At 45.7% G+C, this 25,384-nt stretch overlaps 1 protein-coding gene across 2 annotated transcripts; it reads left to right on the top strand.

The window, feature by feature from the left end:
* Positions 1 to 1,021: 1,021 nt before the first annotated feature.
* rock1 (Rho-associated, coiled-coil containing protein kinase 1) lies at positions 1,022 to 25,351 on the top strand. 2 transcript variants are annotated; one of them, XM_037457214.2, is made up of 33 exons: positions 1,022 to 1,956; positions 9,881 to 9,962; positions 11,411 to 11,511; positions 11,705 to 11,842; positions 11,987 to 12,162; positions 12,561 to 12,645; positions 12,772 to 12,916; positions 13,040 to 13,178; positions 13,427 to 13,518; positions 14,287 to 14,446; positions 15,186 to 15,261; positions 15,383 to 15,471; positions 15,738 to 15,786; positions 15,993 to 16,128; positions 16,520 to 16,611; positions 16,709 to 16,955; positions 17,203 to 17,309; positions 17,426 to 17,576; positions 18,193 to 18,353; positions 18,476 to 18,660; positions 19,125 to 19,194; positions 19,284 to 19,387; positions 19,509 to 19,674; positions 19,773 to 19,866; positions 19,952 to 20,040; positions 20,134 to 20,325; positions 20,427 to 20,592; positions 21,697 to 21,767; positions 21,873 to 21,961; positions 22,063 to 22,141; positions 22,316 to 22,577; positions 22,945 to 23,152; positions 23,369 to 23,831. In XM_037457214.2, exons 1-33 carry the CDS (start codon positions 1,864 to 1,866, stop codon positions 23,418 to 23,420), a joined length of 4,146 nt encoding a protein of 1,381 aa, XP_037313111.2. In that variant the 5' UTR covers positions 1,022 to 1,863; the 3' UTR covers positions 23,421 to 23,831. The 2 variants fall into 2 exon arrangements, with proteins under 2 accessions (XP_037313111.2, XP_037313112.2); XM_037457215.2 differs by lacking the exon at positions 23,369 to 23,831 and adding an exon at positions 23,838 to 25,351 and having other exon boundaries at positions 1,023 to 1,956.
* Positions 25,352 to 25,384: the final 33 nt, after the last annotated feature.

The raw sequence follows: 25,384 nt of genomic DNA, 5'->3' as shown, positions 1-25,384 counted from the left end.
AAGAGTAAAAGAGACAATAATAGTTTAGACAGAGGGCCGGTTAGATAGACATATTCACAAACGCAATCCTTTTTATTGTAGTCAAAAAAGTATCTTCCCCCTATTCAGGGAGCATCTAAGCATTTCCTGTTTGCCATTGTTTTCACTCTGGGAACTAACTACACATGACCAATAAATGCCAAATCGAAAAAAGACAACGTTATTAATATAAAGTGTAAGCCAGATGATGAAACTCTGTTGAGTGACCTTTACAAAAATAACCATTACTGTCACAGTGACCTTATGGGGTATCCCATAAACGTTGTCACAAACAATCCCAACATTCTAGAGGGCAACCCTCCCCGGTTTTGGTCATTTACAACTGTAGCACTAACAAATGATAGCACTTAAATTGTACTTATAATGGCACTTTTCTATAACATGTTTTGTAACTGCTTATTTGATGAAAAATGTAATTTCTTGTTACTTGTTCTTCTGAGTTTGTATCTATGTGGAAATGCACTTATTGTACGTCGCTTTGGATAAAAGCGTCAGCTAAATGACATGTAATGTAATGTAATGTAATTTATCTATGGCTCCCAATCACACCGAGAGCAGAGGTGCGCCGCATGAATCACTTTCGTAATGTGTAACCACATTTAATAATGATCCAGTAACAAGAGCATATCTAGCCCACGTGGACAATTCCAATTCAATATAAATAATTTAATCAAACATGTCCTTTGAAACATGACTCAGAACAAGGGTATTGGGTGACACCTAAATACAATAGAACGTTATTCATAGATGATTATGGTCCATAACCACAGCAGGATAGTTTCAGTATAGAAAATAATAATGTACACGAGTATGTAAATATAATTGATCGTTTTATTTTGCATCATCATCAAACCTGATATAAGAACTTGACATAAATGAACCGTAGTACATTCCTCGTATCCCTCCGATGGCAGGCGATGTAGTAACTGGTCACAAAATACGTTGTGACACTGGTGAGCAGGAACGTATTGCCACCAGCGGTCCGTGAGTGCGCATGCGCAGTGCTTGACATTTTGAAGTTGCTTTGAACAGGAAGGCGGACATGTTGGTCGGGCTGTGGGAGAAAATCGGGCATCGTCCGCTGTTTTTTTCCTTCACAAAACCTACACACGTTTAAAAGTTGATGGATGTGCCTTCGAAGCCGGAGACGGAGCACCGCAGACGGGAGACAGTCGAGAGTCAACGACAACGCACGGGGTGCAGCGGGAGGACAGCCGTTAGGCGGTGAAACGAGACCGTGTTTTAAACTCATCGAAATTTGGAAGAAGCAGAAGTTTTTTTTTTCCCCACCACTTCTACTTTTGAGCTGTCAGAATCTATTGTCGTTTTTTTTTTCTTTCTTTCTGCAAGGCCCCCGGACAGAAATACGGGACCGGGCCTGGACCGACCCTCCCGCAAACTTTGCTTTTTGTTCTTCTAATCGGCAAAACGGGCTAACTTTGAATTGCCTTTTGTTCGGATGCACCCACATTTTAAGCCCTTATCCTCAGCGGCGTCCTGCGGAGGCTGACTAATCTGTCGCCGCATTTATCTGTTGCCACTGAAGTTGTCTGCCACTTCAACACTGGAATAAAACAAAAAACCCTCCCTTGGACTCCGAGAATGTGGCTTTTGTACATTCAGCGCAATCTTAAACGTTTCATCGTCTGTGAAAGCTCGAGGAGAACGATGTATTTTCTTTAAAAGTGCGGCGCGCGCGGTTCACGCTAAGAAAGGAACATTCGGCTAGCTAGCTAGCTACTGCTGGCTGCTAAAGCTAGCTAGCCAGCCTTCTAACCTCGCCAGTGGGCTGTTTTTGTTCGTGGGCCGACCGTAGCAGCAAACATGTCCGCCGGGGAAAGTATGGCGGCTCGGTTTGAAAAGATCGATGCCATGTTGAAGGACCCGAAGTCAGAAGTAAACACGGATTGTCTTCTGGTAAGTTTGTAACTCGCTAGCTGGCTAGGCGGCTAAGCGAGACGACCGCTCGGGGTCTGTCTACTCCTTGGAGCAGTTCTTTCTTCCGAGACCAACAGGTCGTCTTGAGTTGTCACTGACGGAATGTGGTGATATGCCTCGCTCGGTTGAACACGATCAAACGCCTGTATGTATGTGTGTGTGTGTGTGTGAGATCAATTATACGAAATGTAACTTTATATATATATATATATATATATATATATATATATACAGCATGAAAACAATGAACAAAATTCCATCCGACAGTCCGAACACTGCAGCCTAAAACTGTAAAACTATGTCCTAGCGTTTGGCTCGTTGTTTAACGGCGACGTGCATTCAGTAACGTGACTTCAATTCGCACCAGCATCAACAACTAATGAGGACTCAAAGGTAACTGAACTTGAGTGACAAGTGGCAGACACATTTTGTCAGACGGCTTGTGGTCAATTCGCTTTTTCAAAGATGACGCTAATCATAAGATCTGTTCACCTTAATTGCCGCCCACTGCGGTCCTATAATACTCTTGTGATGTCACCGGGGCATTTGTTTCCCGGCAAGATCACACGGAAGTCTGTGGTGAGGTGTGCTGCTTCGCATAGATTTACTTATCTCGTCTTGATTTGAAGTGATCGGCTGCCTGCGAGCATGTTGTAACCTGCCCCCCCCCCTCAACCTCTGAAGGCCCCCAGCTGCCCCACTACACCTGCCAGCTGGAGGTCCATCCCCGGCTGCCTCGTGTCTCCGGGCGAACTTTCTAAGTCATCAACAGAAAAGAGGCGTCTGCTGCCACGTGCTAAACTCTAAAGCAACACCATCAGGTTTTGCTGCTTCTCTCCCCCCCCCCCCTGATTACATGAAGCAAATAGGACGTGTTTGTTGATATTGGGATCCTTTCAGTTTGGGTGACATCAGCAAGCAGTGCTTTCTCACGGATCTGGCTCTCATTGACTCATTAGAGGAGTCACACCCAGATGTTAGGTGCGAGGAAACGTCAAGAGTTTTCTGTTTTGCGGCACGACTGGGGTTTTTTTCGTCACGTACTACAAAACCCGGAATGGCGTTATTCATAGTTACTCATTCAGGTGTTGCTCACATCAGGTCATTCTCTTTGATTAACGATCCCCATATCTTGATTGTGGGATTATAGAATGCAGACTGACTTACCAAGCAAAGGAAAATGGAGCAAGCGGTGTGTTTTTGTTGTTTTTTTTGGAAAGTGGGCTTGTCCTGAAACCCCACCCTCACGTGCAACTTGACGTGTTTGTGCAAAGGCTGCTGTAGATTGCTGTCCATTGAAAAGAAAAGCTCGCCCGCTCCCTTTGACCTCCCATCCTGTTGCTGAACGAGGCAATTAAACTCACCTGAAAGTGCGCATGTGCTGCATTTTCAGTGGCTGAAAGCTATGGGGACTGTTCCTGCCGGCAGCAGCACAGACACGGGTGTTGTTCCCCCCCTCCCCCCTTTCTGCAATCTTGCTTGATCAATGAATGGGGGCCTTTTGCTGAGGCGCTCTCTGCCACCGTGCAACTCCACCCACAGCTTAATAAAATTCCGTGCTAATCAAATAACCTCTTGTCTTTGAGTTCCCTGTGTGTCCCACAGCCGCTGTGCACGTCTGGAGGGAGTTGAGACCAGGCAGGCAGCTCTGAGGTAGCTGGGTGTGGGCTCTTCTCCCTAACCCATAAACCAAAATTATGTGAACCAAAGACTCATGTTTCTGAACGCCGTGAATCAGGACGTTTAACTCATAAAGCAGCCAACACGCTGGGCTGTGTGAGTAATAGGTTCCACCAGAATTCACAATGCAAGCCTTTTACTGGCTGCACTTCTGTACCTGAGTCCGAGCTGCCTTTGGCTCTCCCTCTGAAGCATTGCACTGTTGGACTTGAACATTTTTCCAATGGAGAGCCTGGTCTGTGTTCTGTGATGGTGACACTTGGGCCTGCACCGTAGCACTCAGCTCTGGGCTGGCCTATTGAGCACATTGTTCAAGCCCCGATGCCCTTATCTGCGCCCTTTAAATAAATCCTGCCCGGAGAGAGGAGCGCGTTATCTGGACGCTCTGCCCCCCTCCCCAGCGATTGTGCTCTGGGCGGCTCGATCTGAAGAGACAGAATTCCTGACATTGTGACGCAAAAGCTCACTGACATTAAAGGTTGAAGAACTGTCAGAGTTTTTCTTTCGGCGACATCTGGCATCAAAAACTTGGATCAAAAGTCTGGATTCAATGTTCTTACCGTAGTTTGATTTTTCATAAATGAACATGGTGAAAAATGTGTTTGCCAGTTTATTGCTTTTTTTACACTTAAGTGTAGAGTCTAATCATTTAGTGTATAAAATGGTTGCGTTGATCTGTTGGAACTTGTTTTGCAAAGTCTTTGCTTGATTCATTGCTACTTTCACACTTGGGATGCATTGGCGTGTCCATTTTTTAAGCTGTCTTTCATCTGCTGTTTGGACTTTAAATCTGTAATAAGAGTAATTACAGGAAACTGAAAGGTTAGAAAACCATATTGGAAGCCTGTGGTTCAACATGTGAATGTTGCATGTACATATTATGGTCAACGCTCTTATTCTGAAGTGATTTCAGCCTATCAGTTGAATAAGATGAACAGTACAGTGTTACAGTTCAAGTGGTAGCTGTTGGCAGGATGCTGTAAACTAAAGTGAGCATTGTGCTAATTCACTTATGCTTTTGCTTTATTGAATAATTATATAATAAATGAGTTAAAATCCTATATCTAGGTTAACGCCTGCCAGCGTTAGCTACTCAAATTAGATTTAATTAGGGAGATTCTTATCATTACCTCTGTCACTATTGCTAAATAATGGTGCTGTGTGGCCAAGGAGCTAGAATGAATAGACATTCATAGGGAACTCACAATATAGCGACACCAGCGTGTACAAATGCCAACCATCAAAAAACATCAAACAGCCTTTTAACGGGCCGAGGGAACGCGCTCGGTCACAGCTGCCTAAGTTGGAGCCCTGAGTGATTTGTAGGGGTTTTACTGGCGTCCCTCCTAACAGTCTGTGGGCTGTGGCCCAGTCAGAGTACAGTTGGCCTTTGTCATGCCGATGTAGAGGGCTTGCCGGCGTCCTATTGACCTTTGCCTCTTAATGTACAAACCTCACCTGGAAGGTGCTGTCAGCACTGATAATGAAGCTACAGTCTGTGTTTGGTTAACGACTTGTAGACAGATCTGCACGGCTTTGAACAGAGGGAGCACTTTTGCTTGACATATTAACCCCCAGATTATTGTTAATATGTCTAACTTGGCTGTACTCGCCAGTACTTGTTTCCATTTGATAAAGAATATTAGATTGTATGTCGGCATTGTTTTCAGGTTGGTTCCTGCTCCTGTTTCAGCCTCGTTTTCTCCTTCCACACATTCATACAAAACAATGTGTGCATCACATTTCATGATTACTTCATTAAAACTCTCCGCATAAATGTAATCCTATTGTGATTACTGATGTCCAGCTTTTAATGTCAGATTGTAATGCAGCTCCCAGGAGACATTGAATTCCAAACTACAAATGGATGTCGCACTGATGAACAGTTGACACTGGTGGTTTTCCCACTCCAAGCATGCTTATTTCCTTACTTGGATCAAAAGTTTTGTATCCAGTGGGACGGTTGTTGTCGCCGTTTGATTTCCTCCAATTCACCCCTTGAACTTTGCAGCCTCCTGCTTCTCTGTCATCTCATTGGTGAAGGGCCGCGGCCCACGGTTAGTTTGCCCCACATACAGCGGACTCCGCGTCTCCCCCCGTCCCCCCCCCCCGCCCCTCCAGTGAAGATGGTCGGAATGGGCCGAGTGGACGTTTTAATAAGACGGTTATTTGTTGGGCCGAGGTCAGACATCCCGGGCAGAGCAGCGGAGTTTCGCTGGAGAATCCGGAGCTCAGTCAGTGGAGCACGTGCGTGCACGCCGCTGTTGGGATAACTCAATTATATTTTGACATGAGAGCCTTTGTGACAGTGATTCTCGCTCACTGGGACCTCATAAGGAAATGGAATGCCCCTGTTTTGCCACCCCTGGGTTCACTGTCACTGCCATTTACCCAGCAGAGCTGTCGGATGCGCAGTCTTTCTAGGTAAAGGGGCTGTTCTGTCAGTAGATGTTATTGTCGTGCAAAGGGAGTTTGGACCGAGAAGTTAGTTTGAATCAACAAACCTGAGTCCCTCCAGTGATGTTGATTCCAAGCCAATCCTGATGGCTACTGATTCTACTACTTGGGATAAAACTACATCAAGCGACGACATGAAAAGATGTCCCGCTTCGAATGGCCTCGCCAGTTTGTTCGATCACATTGGTGTGAACATGGGCGCCGCCTCTATTTGCGTGGCCAACCGACGGGCTGTCGCAACAATCGCTCACACGTGGCAGGACAAAATTGTCTTAAAGAGGTGGCAGAAAAGGAAGTGAGGAGGCCAGTCCACGTGCCTAGTGCTGGCATGCAGAAAGGGGATGATGTGGCTGAGGCGCCCATGGAAACTTTAACTCAGACTTTAATGTCTGGAAAAGAGCTTGTGTGTGTGGATTTCTCTTCCCTAAAGCTTTAAGAAATAATTGCCATATGTGATGTCAACCACTGGCTCGCGCGTTTTTACAATATAATTACCACATTTAATTATTAGGGTGATGAGATGTTTTTATTATTATCTGGTAATCCCAGGGATGTGTCGCCCTCTGCCTGATGCATAATCCCCAGAAATAACTAGGAGTCCTGTTTATTCTTCCCCTAAAACACTGCAAAGTATTAAGACCTATTCTCTGGACTGCTAACACACAATGCTTTTTGCACTTGAGTCACTTTTATGCATGGTTTTGCTCTGTTTCTAATAGGTGTAGCAGGTCGAAGAGAATTGTCTTTATAATTATATAATAAGCTTTTTCCTGGCAGATTTTGGGCTGTTCCTTATGTGGAGGAAAAAATCCTGGAGACCAAAGTCTAGATCCACACAGATTTAATATTTATACATATGTTAGACCTGTTTTTCACATTTTGTGTTCCACATTCTTATTTTTTTTCTGGACAGTTTAATTGCTGTGTCCAGAGCGCCGGATGTTATCATTTCTTTTTAAATAGTTATCAAAACTGTTTTTTCACGTTCCACGGACGGTCGATTGTGCGTTTTGTTTAGATACTGCTATACCAGCACCCAGGCCTGTTGCTGATGCAAAGAGGCAAATGCTGTGATGCAAACCTGGGACCGTTGCTCCCCACACACACACACACGCACACAGTCACACTCGTACTACTTCAGAATGCTTATTTGTCACACAATTTGTTGCTTGTGTCCGCTTTGTTCAAATTTGCAATTAAAATCGTATTCCTGTTTTTGCCACAGTGTTTCACTGTCCAAGCTAAACAAGCGTTCTTTTGTCCCACCGGTGTTGCAGCAGAGGACTCTTAGCATGGCCGTCTTCCTGATTTTTCTTTGTTTTTTCCTTCATTTGTTCTCCTATTGGAGCAGCCGGCCCCATATGCCCCCGCCCTCCTCCCTTTCCGTCACAGTCTTCAGCACCAGTGCTGACTGAAACTAAGGCTCTCTGTGTGACTCTCTACTTGGGATGGATTTTTTTTTTTTTTTCTTCCCTTCCTTCACTTTTTGTTGGGAACTTGTTTGGCCACATACCTAAAATAGCTCTCTGACGTGTACGGTCCTGTTGAGGAATGTTACTGTGGCTGTCCAGAGTTCTCTGCGGCAGGAAGTTATGCGAACGTGCATTGCTGAGCATGAAGCCTTGTGATTAGGGTCCTGAAGGACTTGGTCTCTCTGCTCCCCCCCCCCCCCCCCCCCTCCCTCCATTGCATGCTGGTCGCATACCGTATGGGGAACAAGGCCCCCTTTTCTGCCAGCCTGGTTTGTGTAAATGATCGTGTCAGAACGCAGACTTTTCCAAAAAAAAAAATCTTGAGCGGATGATGGCTCTCACCTCCGCCGTGTGTGTTGGTCACATCCTCCCCTCTTATTAATGTCTGCATTCTGTCTACGCTGCTTTTGTTCTTGCCATCCAGCCATACTTCGCCTCCCGTTTTTCCCTTGGGATGGTGTGGGGGGGGTGCGACATGGCCCCGACCTCCACTGCTGAGCAGAAGCAGAGTTACTTAAGAGGATTGTCCGCCTCGTCTGAGCTGCTGATTCATGTGTCATCATTGTTTTGCTCAGAGATGCAAAGAGAAATCCTCTGAATATTTAAGACTGAACATCACTCGCAAAACAAGAATGGCTACATTCTTGGTATGAAAGAATGGATGTCAACGAGTGATGAAAAGTTGTTTTTAAATGTTCTTTGGGCACGTCTGGTGTAATGATCTGACTTTTTTTAAAGAAAGAAACCATTAGCCAGGTGAGAGTCAGGAGATGCTCAATTTCAACCTCTGGTTTTCCCCTCCTAGAGGGAATACAGACCACTATAGTGTGTTTGTGAGCCGGTCTTCTTTGAGCCATTCTGGATTATGGAAGATTAAATTAAATCCAGCCAAGTAGCCTTTGTGCTCCTATCCGGCCCTTTTGTTTTTGTAGTGCTCGGACTTTCAATATGGTAGCTGTCATCATTTGAAAAGGGTATTGATGCAACCCATTTATCAACACCCTCCTTTTTTTTTTTTTTTTTTTTTTTTTTTTTTACAACAATGCTGCTCAGGTTGTCGTGGAATTGTTTTGTGACGAGGGTCGACGTTGCAGCGCAGCGTTTACCCAACTGTTCGGGTGTTCGGCCCCACCCTGCCGGCCGAAATAATAGCGGGGGTCATGGGAAATTCTGTTGGTCATCCAGCAATGCACATTTATCAGCTACTGTCTTTTTACACCAGCTATTTCATATACAAAATACTGAAGGTGCATCCTTTTAATGACGCTTATCCCATTTCTGATCACATTGGTTTGATCATATCTATACATGAAAACATGTCAATTACTTAGCCTCGTGGTAACCTGACCTGACTAACTTCCTGAAGCTGGTGCACACAATGACAAACGTGTTCTTCTGGCTACCCAGACACCAGTGACAGCCAATGGGAGAGGAGAGCGACCAGAAATGTGAATAAAACAAATGTTTTTTAATGGTTCTTACTTCACTTTCTTGACCTCAGTCCAAGGCAAGACTTTTTTTTTTTTTTTCTTCTCCGGGGCCAAAGTGGAGTCGCAGCCTCTTTCATTACACAGACTCAATTTGACCGAATGTAAACAAAGTGTCAACCAATCGGAGGGCTTGAACAGACCATCGTACCCGGGCACTCTCCCTTTAATCATTGCACCAGAATTGAGAGGTTTTTTGCTGCTGCCGTGGTTAGTAATGGTCTTACTACACTGAGGCTGCACAGGAAGTCGCCCGGATGAGGTGTAGCTTACACGGGCAACCGTTTCTCATGCTACCACTCCATTCTCTTTCTGATATCGGGACGTGATGATTATGTGCATGTCAAACAACAATGGGATCAAGAAATCTGAGCAGAACCTAGATATGTGTGTTTTTATATATTAATATAAACTCACCTCTTGAGGTGACATTGTTTTTTGTAATGGCTACGAGCACGTCTCATGAAATCTGCTCAGCAGCTGACTCAAGCCCCGAGACATAATAACCTTCCTCCGTACGCATGGCCTCTCAGAAGCAGACGTACACTTTCAAGGCCGTAGCATCACCACGACAACATCAGAACCAGACTTGGTTTACTCCTGCCGATGGGCTTTGTTTCAGTGAGCCGAAAACACAGTCGGAATATCGGTCTTAATTCCTCTCGACGCTTTTGAGCGCGTCATGGAAAGCAAAAAAAAAAACAGTCCAGCAATGTCTCACTGGTGCTGAAAGTCGTTCTTCAGGGGGTGTGTGTGTGTGTGTGTGTTGCCGCTGTGGCTTTGTTAACCCTTCTCCTCTGCCCGCAGGATGGCTTGGACGCGCTGGTGTACGACCTCGACTTCCCCGCCCTGAGGAAAAACAAGAGCATTGACAACTTTTTGAGTAGATGTAAGTGTGCCCCCCCCCCCCCCCCCCTCATGTCCTCTTTTATCATCGATCTGAGTGTCTTTCACTTGAACCATTTGTGTTGCATTCGGCTCAGAGAAGAAAACTGTTTTTGGGTCACCGTCTCTATGCAGGCTCGGACACAATACGTGTCTGCTGCTTAGTGCCCCCAACAAAGGGACATTCATAAATGGTTGGTGACCCACATGATGCCCATCGTGATGGTTTTCTATTTTCCCAGACTGGGGAACTGCTGTAGCCAGAATACCGACCAGAGGCCGGTAGTGAGGCCTACTCCGTCTTTCCTTAACCGATCAAGTTTGGAAATGTCGACATGATAATAGTGCTTATCCCAGAACCTGTTCTTGTTAGCTGTGTGGGGGCGGAGCATCAGTGCTATGTCTTGGGAATATACATCTTTAATTTCCTGAATTACATATAATTTAACCAGAACACCTACATCCAAACTAAACATGGTCTACTCCCACTCGCGTGTTATAACTCTGTCGTTTCCCCCCCTCCCTTTATAATTATTTTGAGCCTCTTTGAGCCTTTTTTATTCCTTAGTTTCTCAATATTTATTCCATTCTACTAGTTTGACAAATTCCATGTGTGAAATGAATCTGGCTCCAGTAAACCTGGCCGAGAGGTTTATTCATGTCCAACGTCTGTCATCTTTCAGTCCACTTTTTCACATTTGTCATATTTGGGGATCAACTCTGCTAACTACTGTTAGAGCCCCGGGCTAATACTGCCATTAGGCCTCAATTACTCTTGGTACAGTACTTTTTTCAGAGAGGGCCGTGTGGCGGATGTGGACTAATGGACCGGCTGTCTTGTGAGACAATGGCCCCGAGCAGCCTGCGTTGCCTGAAGGGCTCTCGCTCCGCCATGCATTGTGCTTGCTACTTGATCACATCAGCTGATTACTCTATTGTATGCATGCAGGGCCCTATTGGAAATACTCCTGCTCCACTCCCAAACACATGCAAATACACCAGCGTATCGGCGTGACGGCAGCGAGAAAGCCTATTTGTAGACATATTTGTTTATGTCTTCTTGGTCCCCGAGGATGATTCAGGGTCCCAGGAACCTCTGCTCACAGTGGAAATGACTCGCTCAGTTCAACTATCACCAAATTTGGCCGAACTGTGAATGCAGTCCCCCTCAAGTCCCCCCCCCCCCCCCCCCCCCCCCTCTTCCGAGGGAGCTTGCATTGTTTCATTAGGGAGAGGCCGACTCTCAGTAAGCAGGCCCCGTCAGCGTTTTCTCATCTGTTTGGCAAATGTAAATAGTATATAACATTTACACAATGTCCCGAAGTAAAAGAAAATATCTCCCCGTACAAAATGCAACCTGTGGAAAATGTCTCAAGTGTTAATACTGTGCTGCAGTAACTCACAGCTTCCATTCCTTCTATTTTCTATTAACTTCGTCTTCCTTTTTTCCAGACAAGGAAACCATTAGTAAAATTCGTGATCTACGCATGAAAGCGGTTGACTATGAGGTGGTTAAAGTTATTGGGAGGGGAGCATTTGGAGAGGTGCAATTGGTAAGAATTCCATTTAAAAAAACATTTTTCTTTATAAACAATGCCGTCCATAAAAAGTTGCAGTCGTATTATATTCCTCATATAGGAATTACAGTCAATGTCATTATTCCTCATATATTGTTATATTCCTCATGTGTTTGTGAGAAATACTTGACTGACACCTGACTGGCTTGTCAACACTTTTCTTTTCAAGGTAAGGCACAAAGCCACGTGCAAGGTGTACGCCATGAAGCTGCTCAGCAAGTTTGAGATGATCAAGAGGTCGGACTCTGCTTTCTTTTGGGAGGAGAGGGACATCATGGCTTTTGCCAACAGCTCGTGGGTGGTGCAGGTAAGATGTGACCCTACCCAACGTCGTGTGCTATTTTTAAAATATATATCTGCCACACCGATGTAAACCCTGCTGAGTTCAAAAAGAGAATTTTTTTTTTATTGATTATTTTAAAACAAATCACTTCTCTTTTCTATTCCGCAGCTCTTTTTTGCATTCCAAGATGACCGCTACCTCTACATGGTGATGGAATACATGCCGGGTGGCGACTTGGTGAACCTGATGAGCAACTACGACGTCCCGGAGAAGTGGGCCCGTTTTTACACCGCTGAGGTGGTGCTGGCTTTGGACGGGATCCACTCCATGGGCTTCATTCACAGGTAGACGGCTCCCTTCTCCACGGCTCCTTTCCTGCTGGTCCGGTCTTCGGATTGAGTGTCTGTTATGGTTTTCTTGTCCATTTGGAATTTGCTTGGATTAAGTCTTCCGACATGACGGTGTAACACCATTTATCTTTTATGGCTCTCGACACCGGTGATACGCAGTGGTATTTACAAGGTGTGGCAGCAACCTTTGATCTAACGGGGCTTTGTAATGAGCAGGAATTGGCACCGTCGGAGGAAATAGTGAGCTACATTTCTGAGTGGCATTTTCTAACCGATGTAATCTAAACCTCGCGCATAAACGCATGCAAAGTGACTTGTGTGCGCTCGAGGCTTGCGTGTTGTTCAGTAGTGTTGTACATGTGTTTGATGTGTCCGTATCGTTGTCTTCTCAGGGACGTGAAGCCTGATAACATGCTGCTGGATAAAGCAGGCCATTTAAAACTGGCAGACTTTGGGACCTGCATGAAAATGAACAAGGTTTCACATTTAATTTATGTCACCATAATAGAATTATTGTTGATGTATCTAGTAAAAATATTTCAAAACGACAGACCGACAAAAAACAAGAACTTTTAACTATTAAACAACGTGCCTCCTTTTCAGGACGGTATGGTACGATGTGACACCGCAGTGGGAACTCCAGACTACATTTCGCCCGAGGTACTGAAATCCCAAGGAGGAGATGGCTATTACGGCAGAGAGTGTGACTGGTGGTCAGTGGGAGTCTTCCTGTACGAAATGCTAGTTGGTGAGTGTTTATCCGTCGACATCTCCTGTGGGTGCTGCTGTTATTGTACCATCATCCCTCATAAATCTTAAGGAAAGACTGAAGTTGAAGCTCAAAAACCGTGACCTCTTGTGTTGTGCACAGGCGACACTCCCTTCTATGCAGACTCCCTGGTGGGGACCTACAGCAAAATTATGAACCACAAGAATGCCCTGAACTTCCCCGACGACAGCGACATCTCCAACGATGCCAAGAATCTCATCTGTGCTTTCCTCACTGACAGGTTCGATAGCGACACTGGAAGCGCCACCTTGAAGTGTGTTCTTACCATCAGGCCCCCTGCGTGTTTTGGGCTCAGTGGAAAGAATCTTGATTGACATGTTCATAATGGCGTAGACACGCCTCTTTACTAAACATTTAAGAACTGTTTCTGCTGTTTTTTTAATTTTTTACATTTTTTTTTGAGAACCACGAACACAAACTGTATAAATGATCAAGAACCAGACTAAGTGTGTCCTTCCCGCCCCACAGGGAAGTTCGACTTGGCCGCAATGGTTTCGACGAGATCAAGAGGCATCCCTTCTTCAAGAACGACCAGTGGACATGGGAGAACATCCGAGACAGTAAGGCCATTTTCACCGTGAAGATCACGTTGCAGCTGGCGCTCTGCACACTGCTCCTTTGGTTGCGTACCAGCGATCAGGTTTTCCGTTTGACCTGCTGCGGACATTTGCAGGAAATTCTTGCGGACAAGCCATTCATTCAGTATCCTTTCCAAGACCAAACGTGATTCCTGCTCGGAGGAGTAATTGGCAGCGGAGCCTTTTTTGAGGCCCCACAGCGGGGGCAAATGTTAATGCGCCGGGATCTACGCTGGAGAGAGATTAGAAATGTACGGATAAATCCAGGAGCTGTAGTCAGTCCTTCACTGGCTTTATATTTAATGCTTTACTAGACTCAGCACTTTTTGGCGATGTTGTTCCATTGGCTAAACAGCTCTGATATCTTGGCTGGTTTCCCTTGTTTAAAAAAAAAGAAGAAAAAGAAAGAAAAAGAAAACTCACCTGAGAAAAGCTGAACAGGTGTTTATGTGTCTTTTATCTTTCCAGGAGATAATCCATTTCAAAATACAGTTATGGCAGATTAACAAGGAAATCTTTATTGTAAAGGCAGGGGAAAATATTCGGTTTAAAGTTAAGAAATCTGTTGGACTAATTTGAATGGTAAAACTGGTCTCGACTAGACAATCATTTCAGGAGGCTCTTCCCGTGTCCCACGTGTTGGCTGCATCTTGGAGCAGGCCATTAACGTGCAGCGACCGATCACATGGCATGAACGGGTGCTCCCTGCGGTCTCGTCACTGATCTCCCGTCTTTCCCTGCCCCGTTTAGCGGCCGCCCCCGTCGTGCCTGAACTGAGCAGCGACGTCGACACCAGTAACTTCGATGACATCGAGGAGGATCGGGGAGAGGAGGAGACCTTCCCCATACCGAAGGCCTTTGTGGGCAACCAGCTCCCCTTCGTCGGCTTCACTTACTACAGCAGTCAGCAGTAAGTCTGACGCGCGTGCGCATGTTGGCCCAGTTCCCCGTCACGCTAAATTGCCCACATAATGGAAGATGCGTGGAATTGGTACAGCAACGATGGCAGATATGCAGTAGCTATATTTCAGGTCTATGAGGAGAATGCCATCTCCACTAAGAATAACATGATTTTTCCATACCCCAAGGCACTAAAGTCAATTTTGCTTCCAAAGGCAGTTAAGGTTGGATCTGCTCCATAGATGATGAGTGAAGAGGCTCCGTGACGTCAATGAGGCTTCACTTAAATGAGGCTCAGTATTCTACATAGCCAGCCAAAATACGTTTTTCTAATAAATTAAGATGCCATGATTTTCACATCATGGTGGGACAGGTTACCATGGATTGTTCGTAGTGACGTTAATCGCAGTACAGCGCATCTGAAAAACCTACATGATTTAGTTTATTCAGACACACACACACTGGTCAACATTTTTCTTATGTATCTTATGCAGTGGTTCTCAAATGGGGGAACGCGTACTCCTGGAGGCAAGTGAAGGCACTCCAGGGGGTTTGTGCAATTATAAAAAAAAAAAAAAAGAATTTAAAATTAGCATCCAATCAACGTCGTTTTAAAAATATAAACTTAATTAATATTTAAGTAAAAGTTTTGCTCATTTGTTCTCTGAAGAATCAGTGGTAGTTTTTAGTTTTGAGGCAATTCAACTGCTGTGATAATAGTTCAGTAATGAAATGTGTTGTGTTTCCAGCCAGTTGCGCAGCTCTAGCGCCCCCACAAAGACCAGCGAGAAGCGTAGCAGCACCACAAAGGAAGACAAGAGCCATGTAAGTTGAAGACTAGGTTCTTAAGGTCTGCCAATTCTTTTGGATTTCAAGTTCATGCAGGCGTCTGCAATATCTGTCCGTAACTAAGAAGCTTTTAAGACTGTTTGATGTCTATTTTCAGCTGGAGAACCTGCAGAAAAGGATTTACCATCTGGAGGAGCAGCTCCACAGTGAGATGCAGCTGAAGGATGAGTTGGAGCAGAAATGCAGGTATTGAAACAGGAATTTGATCCATCACAAAAAGGAAGCCGCTTACGTCAAAGCGCAGACCGGGTGCAAATTCTTTGGTGTCACAGACGGGTCGCTAAACAGACCGGATCGGATCAGGGAGGGAGTGAGCAGACATACATATTTACTTCTAAATACAGTCATGTTATTGTTTCTCGGAGAATTCAGACATAGTTGCAAATGTTTATAGAGTGGACCAGACTTTTTAAATCCGCTTTTTATTCAAGAAACACTCTGTTCCCTCCCAGGACATCAAACAACAAGATGGACAAGATCATAAAGGAACTCGATGAAGAGGTTTGCCTTTTTCCCCCCACACTCTTTTTACAGACAAATTATACACGGTTTGTGTGATATTTGCCGCTTTATTTATGGTTATAACTGCATCCACAGCTTGTGTCTATAAATCGTACTGATTGCATCAAGCTGTGAGGGTTGAGTGCATCACAGTTCAGGGGTTTAGTTTCGTCCTGTCACGGCTGCTCTCTTGTTCCTCGCCGCAGGCGAACCTGAGGAAAAGTGCGGAGAGCGGCATGTCTCAGCTGGAGAAGGACAAGATCGTGCTGCAGCACAGATTCACGGAGTACCAAAGAAAAGCTGACCAGGATGCAGAGAAGAGGCGCAACCTGGAGAATGAGGGTAAAGACGATGGGGATTCATGTAATTGTAAAGTGCGGAAGCAGTCGGTATTTGAGTTTAATTTCAGGTTAGTGCCTTACACTCTTTATTGCTTGATCTCATCAAGACTTCTTGTCCCCAATGGATTATTATTACTTTTTAATGCCAATAAATAACTTCTAGTTTTTGTTGCCATTATCTGTGTATGACAACTAATGCTTGCAACCCTATACCATAATACAAATGAGATGTAAGCCAAGAATTAACTCACAAAAGTTTCTTTAACCCAACATGATATTTGGTCCGCCGTGTTTCTGCATGAATAACGGCAAATCGGCCAAAATGTGTAAGAAGGATCAGATTATTTCAAAAACGCACAAATTCAGCATTCGATTTATTTATTATTTTCTAGTGTCGAGTTTAAAGGAGCAACTTGACGACATGAAGAAGATCAGCCAGAACTCTCAGGCCTCAAATGACAAGATGCTCCAGCTGCAGAATCAGGTAAACAACGCGCGCGCACACACACACACACACTCTGTTGGGACTAGTGGAGGATAAAACTTAATTTTCCCTCTCATGTCCCCTTTTTAATTGACAGATGGAAGAGGCCAACGACCTTCTACGAGCCGAGTCGGACACGGCGGCGAGGCTGAGGAAGAGCCACACCGAGATGGCAAAGTCCATGAGCCAGCTGGAGAGCTTGAACCGCGAGCTGCAGGAGAGAAGCCGGGCGGCGGACAGCGAGAAGGCCCAGCTGGAGAAGGAGCTCCTGCTCCTGCAGAGTTCCCTGGACTCAGAGAGGAGGAACTACAGCCTGGGCTCCGAGGAGATCAGGGAGCTGCAAGGTGATCCAATCCCTGACCATACATACACGTTGTCTAATGTATATCTCGACAGTACAAAAAACATGACTGGTGTCTTCAGTAGTTAATAGGAAGTTCAGAGTGAATATACACACACACACACGGCCAATCATAATTAAGTGCTTGTTTTGGGGAGAAACTCCACAAGAAGGGGGTTTAAAATGAAAATGGCACCCACACATCATCAGCACCGTAGAAGTGACGATGTGTCTTTATCGTCCGCTCTCAGCCAGGATGGCCGGCTTGCAAGAGGACAACAAAAGCTTGAAGCTCAGCCTGTCCAAGGTGGAGTCGGAGCGCAAACAGGCTCAGGAGAGGAGCAACAACCAGGAGAAGGTACGACGCGAGAAGTACAAGTACTTAGTTTCTCCCACCCTGTTGCGTTTCTACCCGGACGATGGGACGTCTCGCCCTCATGTCGTCGCATTGTCGTTCCCCCCCCCTCGCCACAGGAGAAGAACAACTTGGAGATAGACCTGAACTACAAGCTGAAGACGCTGCAGCAGCGTCTGGAGCAGGAGCAGACGGAGCACCGGGTGACGCGGGCACAGCTCACCGACAAATACGAGTCGATCGAAGAAGCCAAATCGGTTGCCACGAATGGTAGGCAGCTCCTGTGTCGGAGCCCGTCCCGACTTACCGCTGTTCCTCTCTCTGCTTTGTTCTTTATAATTCTCTCCTGCCTTTTTTACTTTTTAATGAGCTACTTTGTGACCACATGTTCCTCCCCCCCCCCCCCCTGTTTCATCCCTTGTCTGCCATCTGATCAGACTCCCCCCCCCCCCCCCCCCCGTGGGGGACGTTTGTGTGGGAGGAATTCAAGGAGTGTAAGCCGGCAGCATGTCAGGACAGCGCCCCTCTGAATATTAATGCATCGCTCTAAATGAGCTTTTTCCATGGAGTTATGATCTGTCTGAGTGATTTCCTGCCTTTAAGCCCGAACACGCTGGAATAAGATATTTTCTTCTACAGCGAATAGTTGAGGCTCATTGATGTAAAAGTTACTGATTCTCATATAGATTTGTGAGTTTCATCTGGATTTTATTGCCCCATGCACAAACTCATTGTGTTTCCAGCTACTGATACAGAGAAAAATGTACGGAAAAGCCTCCCTTTGGAATAATTAGTATTCTTTTATTAATAGAAATGTTTTATAGCGACGTTTGTTGTTCGATCGAGTTGACAACAAGGGGTTGACCATTTTTCTCTCCCTGTCCAGCTGTTCAGCAGAAGATGTCCGAGGAGAACGTCGCGAGGATGCGAGCGGAGAGCCGGGTCGTGGAGGTCGAGAAGCAGTGCTCGATGTTGGAGTTTGATCTCAAGCAGTCTGTGCAGAAGATGGAGCAGCTGATGAAGCAAAAAGAGAGGCTGGAAGATGAGGTGAGTAAACACCCCCCCCCCCCCCCACTCCTCCCTCACTCTCGCTCTTCTTTATAATGAAAAATATCAAATACAATTGCCCCTTTCACTCGGCCTTGTGTCACGTCGTCTTCCTCTTCCAGGTGAAGAATCTGCAGCTTCAGGGAGAACAGGAGTCAAGCAAGCGCGTCCAGGCTCAGAACGAACTGAAGAGCCGCATGCAGGAGGTGGACCGTCTCAGGTGTTCAGAGAAGCAGCTCAAGCAGGAGATCAACGCGGCGCTGGAGAGCAAGCGCTCGCTGGAGTTCCAGCTGGCGCAGCTGACCAAGTGAGTGGCTCGCAAATGCCGCATTTGCTATTATTATTATTATTATTTGTTATGAATGAAATAATGCCGTCTGCTGGAAGAGGAGCAGAACTCGAGGTCGCTTTCGCCATCGTGCTTGTTACTATTACTCTGGCAGGAATTGGCAGCGGCTGCAGCCAGGAGCTCTGGTTTTCTGTTTCTGCCGCGTCATCCAGTAATGCTCTTTGGAAGTCAAGGCGTAAATTGCCCGTTGATTGCCTGTTTATTTTCAAAATAGTGCCATTATTCCAGCTTAGGGGGGGGTTGAGCATCCAAAGCTGATCTGCTCAGTGTTTACATCAGAGGATTAGAGTTTAGGGTCCGGCTCCATCCACTCCATTGCTAATCCCCTGGCTAGGGCTGCTAGATGTGGGTTAGCTCTTTACTACAAGTCCAGTTGGAAAAGCTTCTGAGTGTGTAAAATGTGTTTTGTTGATGTGTTAAAGGCAATACAGAGGCAACGAGGGACAGATGAGGGAACTTCAGGACCAGCTTGAGGCCGAACAGTATTTTTCTGTAAGTATGGGTCCCCGTCCCCCCCGATGTCTCTGTCCTCTCTATTGAATGTGAAAGCCACTGTCTAAACCACCGCTGTCCTCCATCAGACGCTTTACAAAACTCAGGTCAAGGAACTTAAAGAGGAGATTGAGGAAAGGAACCGGCAGGTACAGGAGACTCATAAAAAGGTGCAGGAGTTGTGCAGTGAAAGGTAAGAGAATCATTTATGCTGAGGTCTCAAGGCCATCCCTTTTATTGATCTAACCACCTGAACATCAGCTAATGGCTTCATGAGTTTTATTGTGATCCTGTGATATCTATCTTTTACAAAGGGACTCCCTGTCCGCCCAGCTGGATCTGACGGTGACCAAGGCTGAGTCGGAGCAGCTGGCCCGAGCCCTGCAGGAGGAGCAGTACTTTGAGCTCAGCCAGGAGAACAAGAAGGCAATAAGTAGACATAAGCAGGACATCGGGGAAAAGGAGGCCACTATTGCTCGGGTAGGCCAATCCGACATCGCATTATTGTGTCCCTCCACAATGTATATTTTGTTGTGCATGTAGAATGCATTGGAGTTATATTACGCTTTCCTTTGCAGCTTGAGGAATCCAATAATACTCTGACCAAAGATGTGGAGAACCTCACCAGAGAGAAGACTGACTTGAGCGAGAAGTTCAGTACTCAGGAGCAAGGTACCGTCCCCTTTGTTGAGCTGAATGCGTCTTTGCTGCATTATGATTACGCTGTTGCACAAGCTGAGTCTCTCTTTCTAAACAGAGTATGCTGCTCAGAAGGAGGAGATTTCCAACACAATCAAGTCCAACTATGAGAAGATCCTCAACACAGAGCGCACACTGAAGACTCAGGTAAAGATACGCCGCTTTAACCGGCAGGTATTTGCAAAAGCACTGGTAACCTAATTGGACGATGGCGACGAACGCTTTCCCTGCTTTTGACAGGCGGTGAACAAGCTGGCAGAGATTATGAACCGAAAGGACATGAAGCTGGACCAGAAGAAGAAGGGCAGTACCGCCGACCTGCGGAAGAAGGAGAAGGAGAACCGCAAGCTCCAGCTGGAACTCAATCAGGAGAAAGAGAAGTTCAACCACATGGCCATCAAGACCCAGAAGGAGTTGAGCGAGATGCAGGCGGTGAGTAAAGAGACGCTCCAGAACACGAGCGCCCGGGCAAGGTCCCGGCCGCACGTCCTCCCGGTTTTTAACCCTGCGTCTCTCTGCTTCTCCACCGACAGCAACTGTCGGAGGAATCCACGTATCGCAACGAGCTGCAAATGCAGCTGGACAGCAAGGAGAGCGACATCGAGCAGCTTCGGGAGAAACTGAACGACCTGCAGCTGCGCATGGACACCTCGAGCGTCACCAGCCTGCAGACAGACGAGACCGACAGCAACATCGCAGGTAGGGACGCAGGGAGGGTAACCTCTAAATAGTCTGGGAATCACACCAAAAAGAATCGTTAAGGAGACAATCCTTCTAACAGGGTTTGGTTACAGTAGCTTATGAGAGCAAAAAACACGTAAAAACGCCCTCACAGGAAACTTCAAAGTCTCCTCCGCTTGACATATTTAAGTGTAGTTAATGGTAATGAGTGAGCTAAAACGTCCTCCTCCTATTTGGTCCTTTTCCCATGTGGTGTGAACCATGATTAACATCTCTTCACAATTCACGATGTCTTAACGAATCTCTTGTTTTAGGTCTGTTATCACATAACCACATATGTGGTTAAACCCTTCTCTCTTTATTTCCCTCATGTCCAGTCAGTTCTCTCCTTATCTTTAACGTCTATTCCTTTCCCTCTGTGAGTAACTGTGTGGGCCAGCCCCTCTTTTTGCCTCTAGTTTTTCTTTAGTTAAAGTCTTCAAGCGCCTGCGTTTTGTACTTCATGGCACCGTGTGCTACACAAACACTTAACACTGTCCTTGTTGGTCTTGTTGGCGGCATGTTCACCCCCAAGCACTGCTCGGTCGGACGGCACTAGGCGACGAGCCCCTCTCAGCTCCCTGTACCCACTGAACTATCAGCTGCATGCTCCTAAAAATTTTCATTTTAGCACCAAACCTGCAATACACATGGTTGTTTCTATGGAAGACTGATCAATCTAATCCATAGAAAAATCATTCCAATTACTGCTGGAAAACTTTTTTGGAGTTTCAATTTGAAATCATTATCCCCTGTGCTCTGCTAACATGCTGTAAGAAGGACTGTGTAATATGTTCCTCCTGCATGGGGGGGTGGGGGGGGTGTAGCAACAGGGGTTATCTAAACTCCTCAATACATTAACGCTGGCTGAGCTCCTTTAGGGGTTCACTTAGTGTTTTGAAACAATTATGAACATTGTCAAGTTAACTTTTCATTTTTTCTCCCCCCCCCCCCCCCCCCTAGTAGAGTTTTGGATTTTGAAACACTGCATGGTCTTTTTTTTTTTTTTCCCCCCACAGTGCATTGCATTCCTCACATCGATTTGTACACTTATTTATTTTTTGCATCTGGGCTGCTTTTCAGAATCCAGACTGGAGGGTTGGCTGTCGATTCCCAACCGAGCGAATATCAAGCGATACGGATGGAAGAAGCAGGTTGGATTTTGGGTTTTACTTGACGTCTCCTCTGCACACCCTGTGTTCGTGTTTGCTGGGAGCGCCGCAAGACATTTTGTCCTTTTTTAAAAAATATTTTTGCAGTATGTGGTGGTGAGCAGCAAGAAGATTCTGTTCTACAACAATGAGGAGGATAAGGAACTGTCCAACCCCTCGATGGTACTAGATATCGAGTACGTATTTCCAGTTATCCACTAAGGTCATGTTGCAGGGCTTGTGTTTCCATGTTCGTGGCGGTTACAGCGTTGTTGACATGTAATTATTAATTTGGCAGCAAACTGTTTCACGTGAGACCAGTCACACAAGGAGACGTGTACCGGGCCGAGACAGAAGAGATTCCAAGGATATTCCAGGTTGGAGGCTCCTTCCTGTTCTGGAGATTTCTGTATACATATTTTATATTTGTATTCTGCTTGCGATTCTGGTGCTAAAGAATGTCAGGTCGTATCTGCTCAGCCACAGAAAAGCTGTTTTTTCTCTGACTGCGATTGCTTTGACGTCGGCCTCCTCTCTCCCTCTGCCATCAGATCCTTTACGCCAACGAGGGCGAGTGCAGGAAGGAGACGGACATGGAGGCTGTCCCTCAGGGCGACAAGACCAACTGTCTCCCGCACAAAGGCCACGAGTTCATCCCCACGCTGTACCACTTCCCTTCAAACTGTGACGCCTGCGCCAAGCCGCTGTGGAACGTCTTCAAGCCGCCGCCGGCCCTGGAGTGCCGCCGCTGCCACGTCAAGTGCCACAAGGACCACCTGGACAAAAAGGAGGACCTTATTACTCCTTGCAAAGGTAGACTCCTCCGCAGTTTGGCACTTTGTATTTTTATTTTTCAAAAAGACATATTTGGCTTTTCAGAAATACTACCAGCAAAAGTAGCAATTGTTGTAATATGTATGAATGTAAGTGCATTTGGTTTTAAGAACCGTCTGTGCAGCGAGTTGTTACCGATGATGCAGCCACTCCTGCAATTAACTTTAAGATGCAGCACTCAAACAACCAGTCAATACATCTTTTATAGTAAACTCAATGTCTTTGGGGATCGGACTGTTGGTCGGGTGAAACAAGCTGTTAAAGCAGACATGCAGGCTCGTTATGCCTTCTTATCTGTCCGCAATGACGCTCTTAACACCGCCTTGAACACCCCCCCCCCCCACAGTAAACTACGACGTGACCTCCGCCCGGGACATGCTCCTGCTGGCTCTGACCCAGGATGAGCAGAAGAAATGGATCGGCCACCTCGGAAAGAAGATTCCCAAGACCCCACCATCCACATTCTTACGGGCCTCGCCTCGCTCCATGTCCACGCGCTCCGGACCAAACCAGTCCTTCCGCAAGAACCCTAAAGGCAATACCACGAAGCTGAGGTAACTCGACGATCTGTGGCGGATCTCCGCGCCGTCGCGCACGATCGCATGAAGTTCATTGAGTTAGCGTGCTGCTGCTGCTGCTGTTGTTGTTGTTGTTGTTTTGGCCAGTGATTGAGGGCGTGCCGCAGTCAGAAGTCTTGTTAAATCCCATCTGCTGGGCTGAGCGGTGGTCGAGTCAGTCGCGTGACCTGCTGTTTGTCTCCTGTGTTGTAGCAGAGCGCAGTCCAGCCTCCAAGCCGCAGACACAACCTCCAGCACTTGTTGACAGGAACTTCTTCACACAGTGTTGATCTTTTCTTTTTTTTTCCCCATTTTTTTTTTAGACCCCCCCAACCCCACTTCCTTTTCGGCTTTAACCATGTCTATTTATTGTGTTACTGGGTGTTTCTAACGCGAGACACTTCCTGGTGGGTTGGTTGGTTGGTTGGTTGACTCTTTCCAGTTGGCACTTTTCTCTAATTGGCACTAATGTGTTGTTGGGTTCAGTAACTAACATGGACTTTACTGTGCAACGCTTCATCAGAATAGTCTGTATAAAGGATTTTTACATGACCTGTCAACCTTGATGCAAAGATGGCAGCGGCGTTGCGTTCTCTGTTGCCTCTGAGCGGCTTACTAACCAGGGTGAAAACATGTCTCTCTTTTACTGGACACCTGTCTTTTTTCTGTTTTTTTGTTTCAGCTAACCATCTGAACCGTTTGGATTTTTTTCTGGACTCTAAACTTTCCCTGCTTCCTCATCCTCAAAAAAAACAACAACAGAGAAACCTGTATTACATAGAAAATTCATCAAAAAGAGAGAATATATGAATAAATATCCAGCGCAACACACATCAGACACGAGGCGTCGGGGACGGACAGAGGCCTCGCACCCGGCTCCGGTGTCCACATTCAAGAGACGACCATCTTTCAACTCAACAAACCTGCAGCTGTCCTTTTTCTACCACAAGAGGGCCCCCCTCGTCTTGGACTTAAGATGGACAGTGGCGAAAGAGAGACTCATGTCATGGAGACCTTCTGTGTTTCATACTATATGGCAGTTATGATGGAAGTGGGAAGGTGAACGGGGGTTTTGCTGGGACTAAGTAAGTCTTCAGTTTTAAGGTACTGTCATACAGGGATTGCAGATCTGCAGTGACTCGGGTGGAAAATGAATATCTTATGTTGTCATTCCATCTCCCCCCCCCCCCCCCCCTCCGTCTGACAGATACTGAAGCTAAATGCAAGCAAGCTTCTGTTTCCGGCAATAGAAAATGACGGATGCCTTTGTCTAGGCCTTTTTGCCTTTATTCTTATCTTTCTGCAAGTCACTTCAAGTCAGGTTTGGGACAGAGAGTTGGGACATAAGTATTAGATGTATTGAGTGTTCAGCATGCAGGATCATCATTTAAATCTATGCATTATTTTTATTATAATTATTTTTATTGCTCCAAGCCATAAGGAATTTTCCATTGTAATGGCATATAGGGGTCCTAAAACTTTTTTCTGTTTATTTGGTACATTTTTTTTTTTTGTAATGTATTGCCTTACATTGATTCATAGATACATGGTTCAAAAGGAAAACATTAAGTTAACAAATGTAAAACTGCACTGTTTGAATTGTAAATTATTTGTAGACTAAGCAGGTGTAGCATTTGGCCCACCTAGTGCCTTAACGTTTGGGAAATGATTTTACTGCCATATCTCATTATCTGTCCTCCAAAACAAGAAAAATCGTAACTCTTCCACCACTTATTTTTTTTAAACCGCCATGCATCTCTGGTTTTATCTGAACTTCTTTTTTCTGGATTCAGTATATAAAATATATATATATTAGATTACATCTTTACGGACACATTGCAAGTTATTGTGACAAAAAGTCCCCAAAAACTCTGTTCATATCATAAGACAAATTTCAGGATGGTGTACCTAAAGGGAGAGAACCAGCGTCAGTTGATGCCTGGTTAACAATTGAGTTGTTTCTCTGACACGGTGATGTCCCAGTAATGCAACCCCCCCCTCCCCCCTCCCCCACAGTGTATATAATGAGAGCGACATAAGGATTAAGGAATACCGCCGCAATCTTTTTATTTGTAACATTTTGTTCAGTTAAAAAAAAAAGCACTGGAACTATGATCTACTCTTGTCTTGGATAATTTGCATGGTTTATTGCATTTGAGTCCGCACTGATGGATATGTCAATAAACATATCTTTATCATTCACTGTATACTGGTCTTCACTACATAAGG

This window comes from Pungitius pungitius, chromosome 15 (assembly GCF_949316345.1).
Source record: "Pungitius pungitius chromosome 15, fPunPun2.1, whole genome shotgun sequence".
Lineage (NCBI taxonomy): Eukaryota > Metazoa > Chordata > Actinopteri > Perciformes > Gasterosteidae > Pungitius > Pungitius pungitius.
This window is presented reverse-complemented; position numbering and strand designations above follow the sequence as displayed.

Bases quoted from the DNA above. Each gene is read 5' to 3' on its own strand.
- rock1 (XM_037457214.2), top strand. From the start codon at position 1,864: ATGTCCGCCGGGGAAAGTATGGCGGCTCGGTTTGAAAAGATCGATGCC. The intron at 12,646-12,771 runs GTTTCACATTTA...CCTCCTTTTCAG, and splicing joins CCTGCATGAAAATGAACAAG to GACGGTATGGTACGATGTGA. The intron at 16,612-16,708 runs GTAAACAACGCG...TTTAATTGACAG, and splicing joins TGCTCCAGCTGCAGAATCAG to ATGGAAGAGGCCAACGACCT.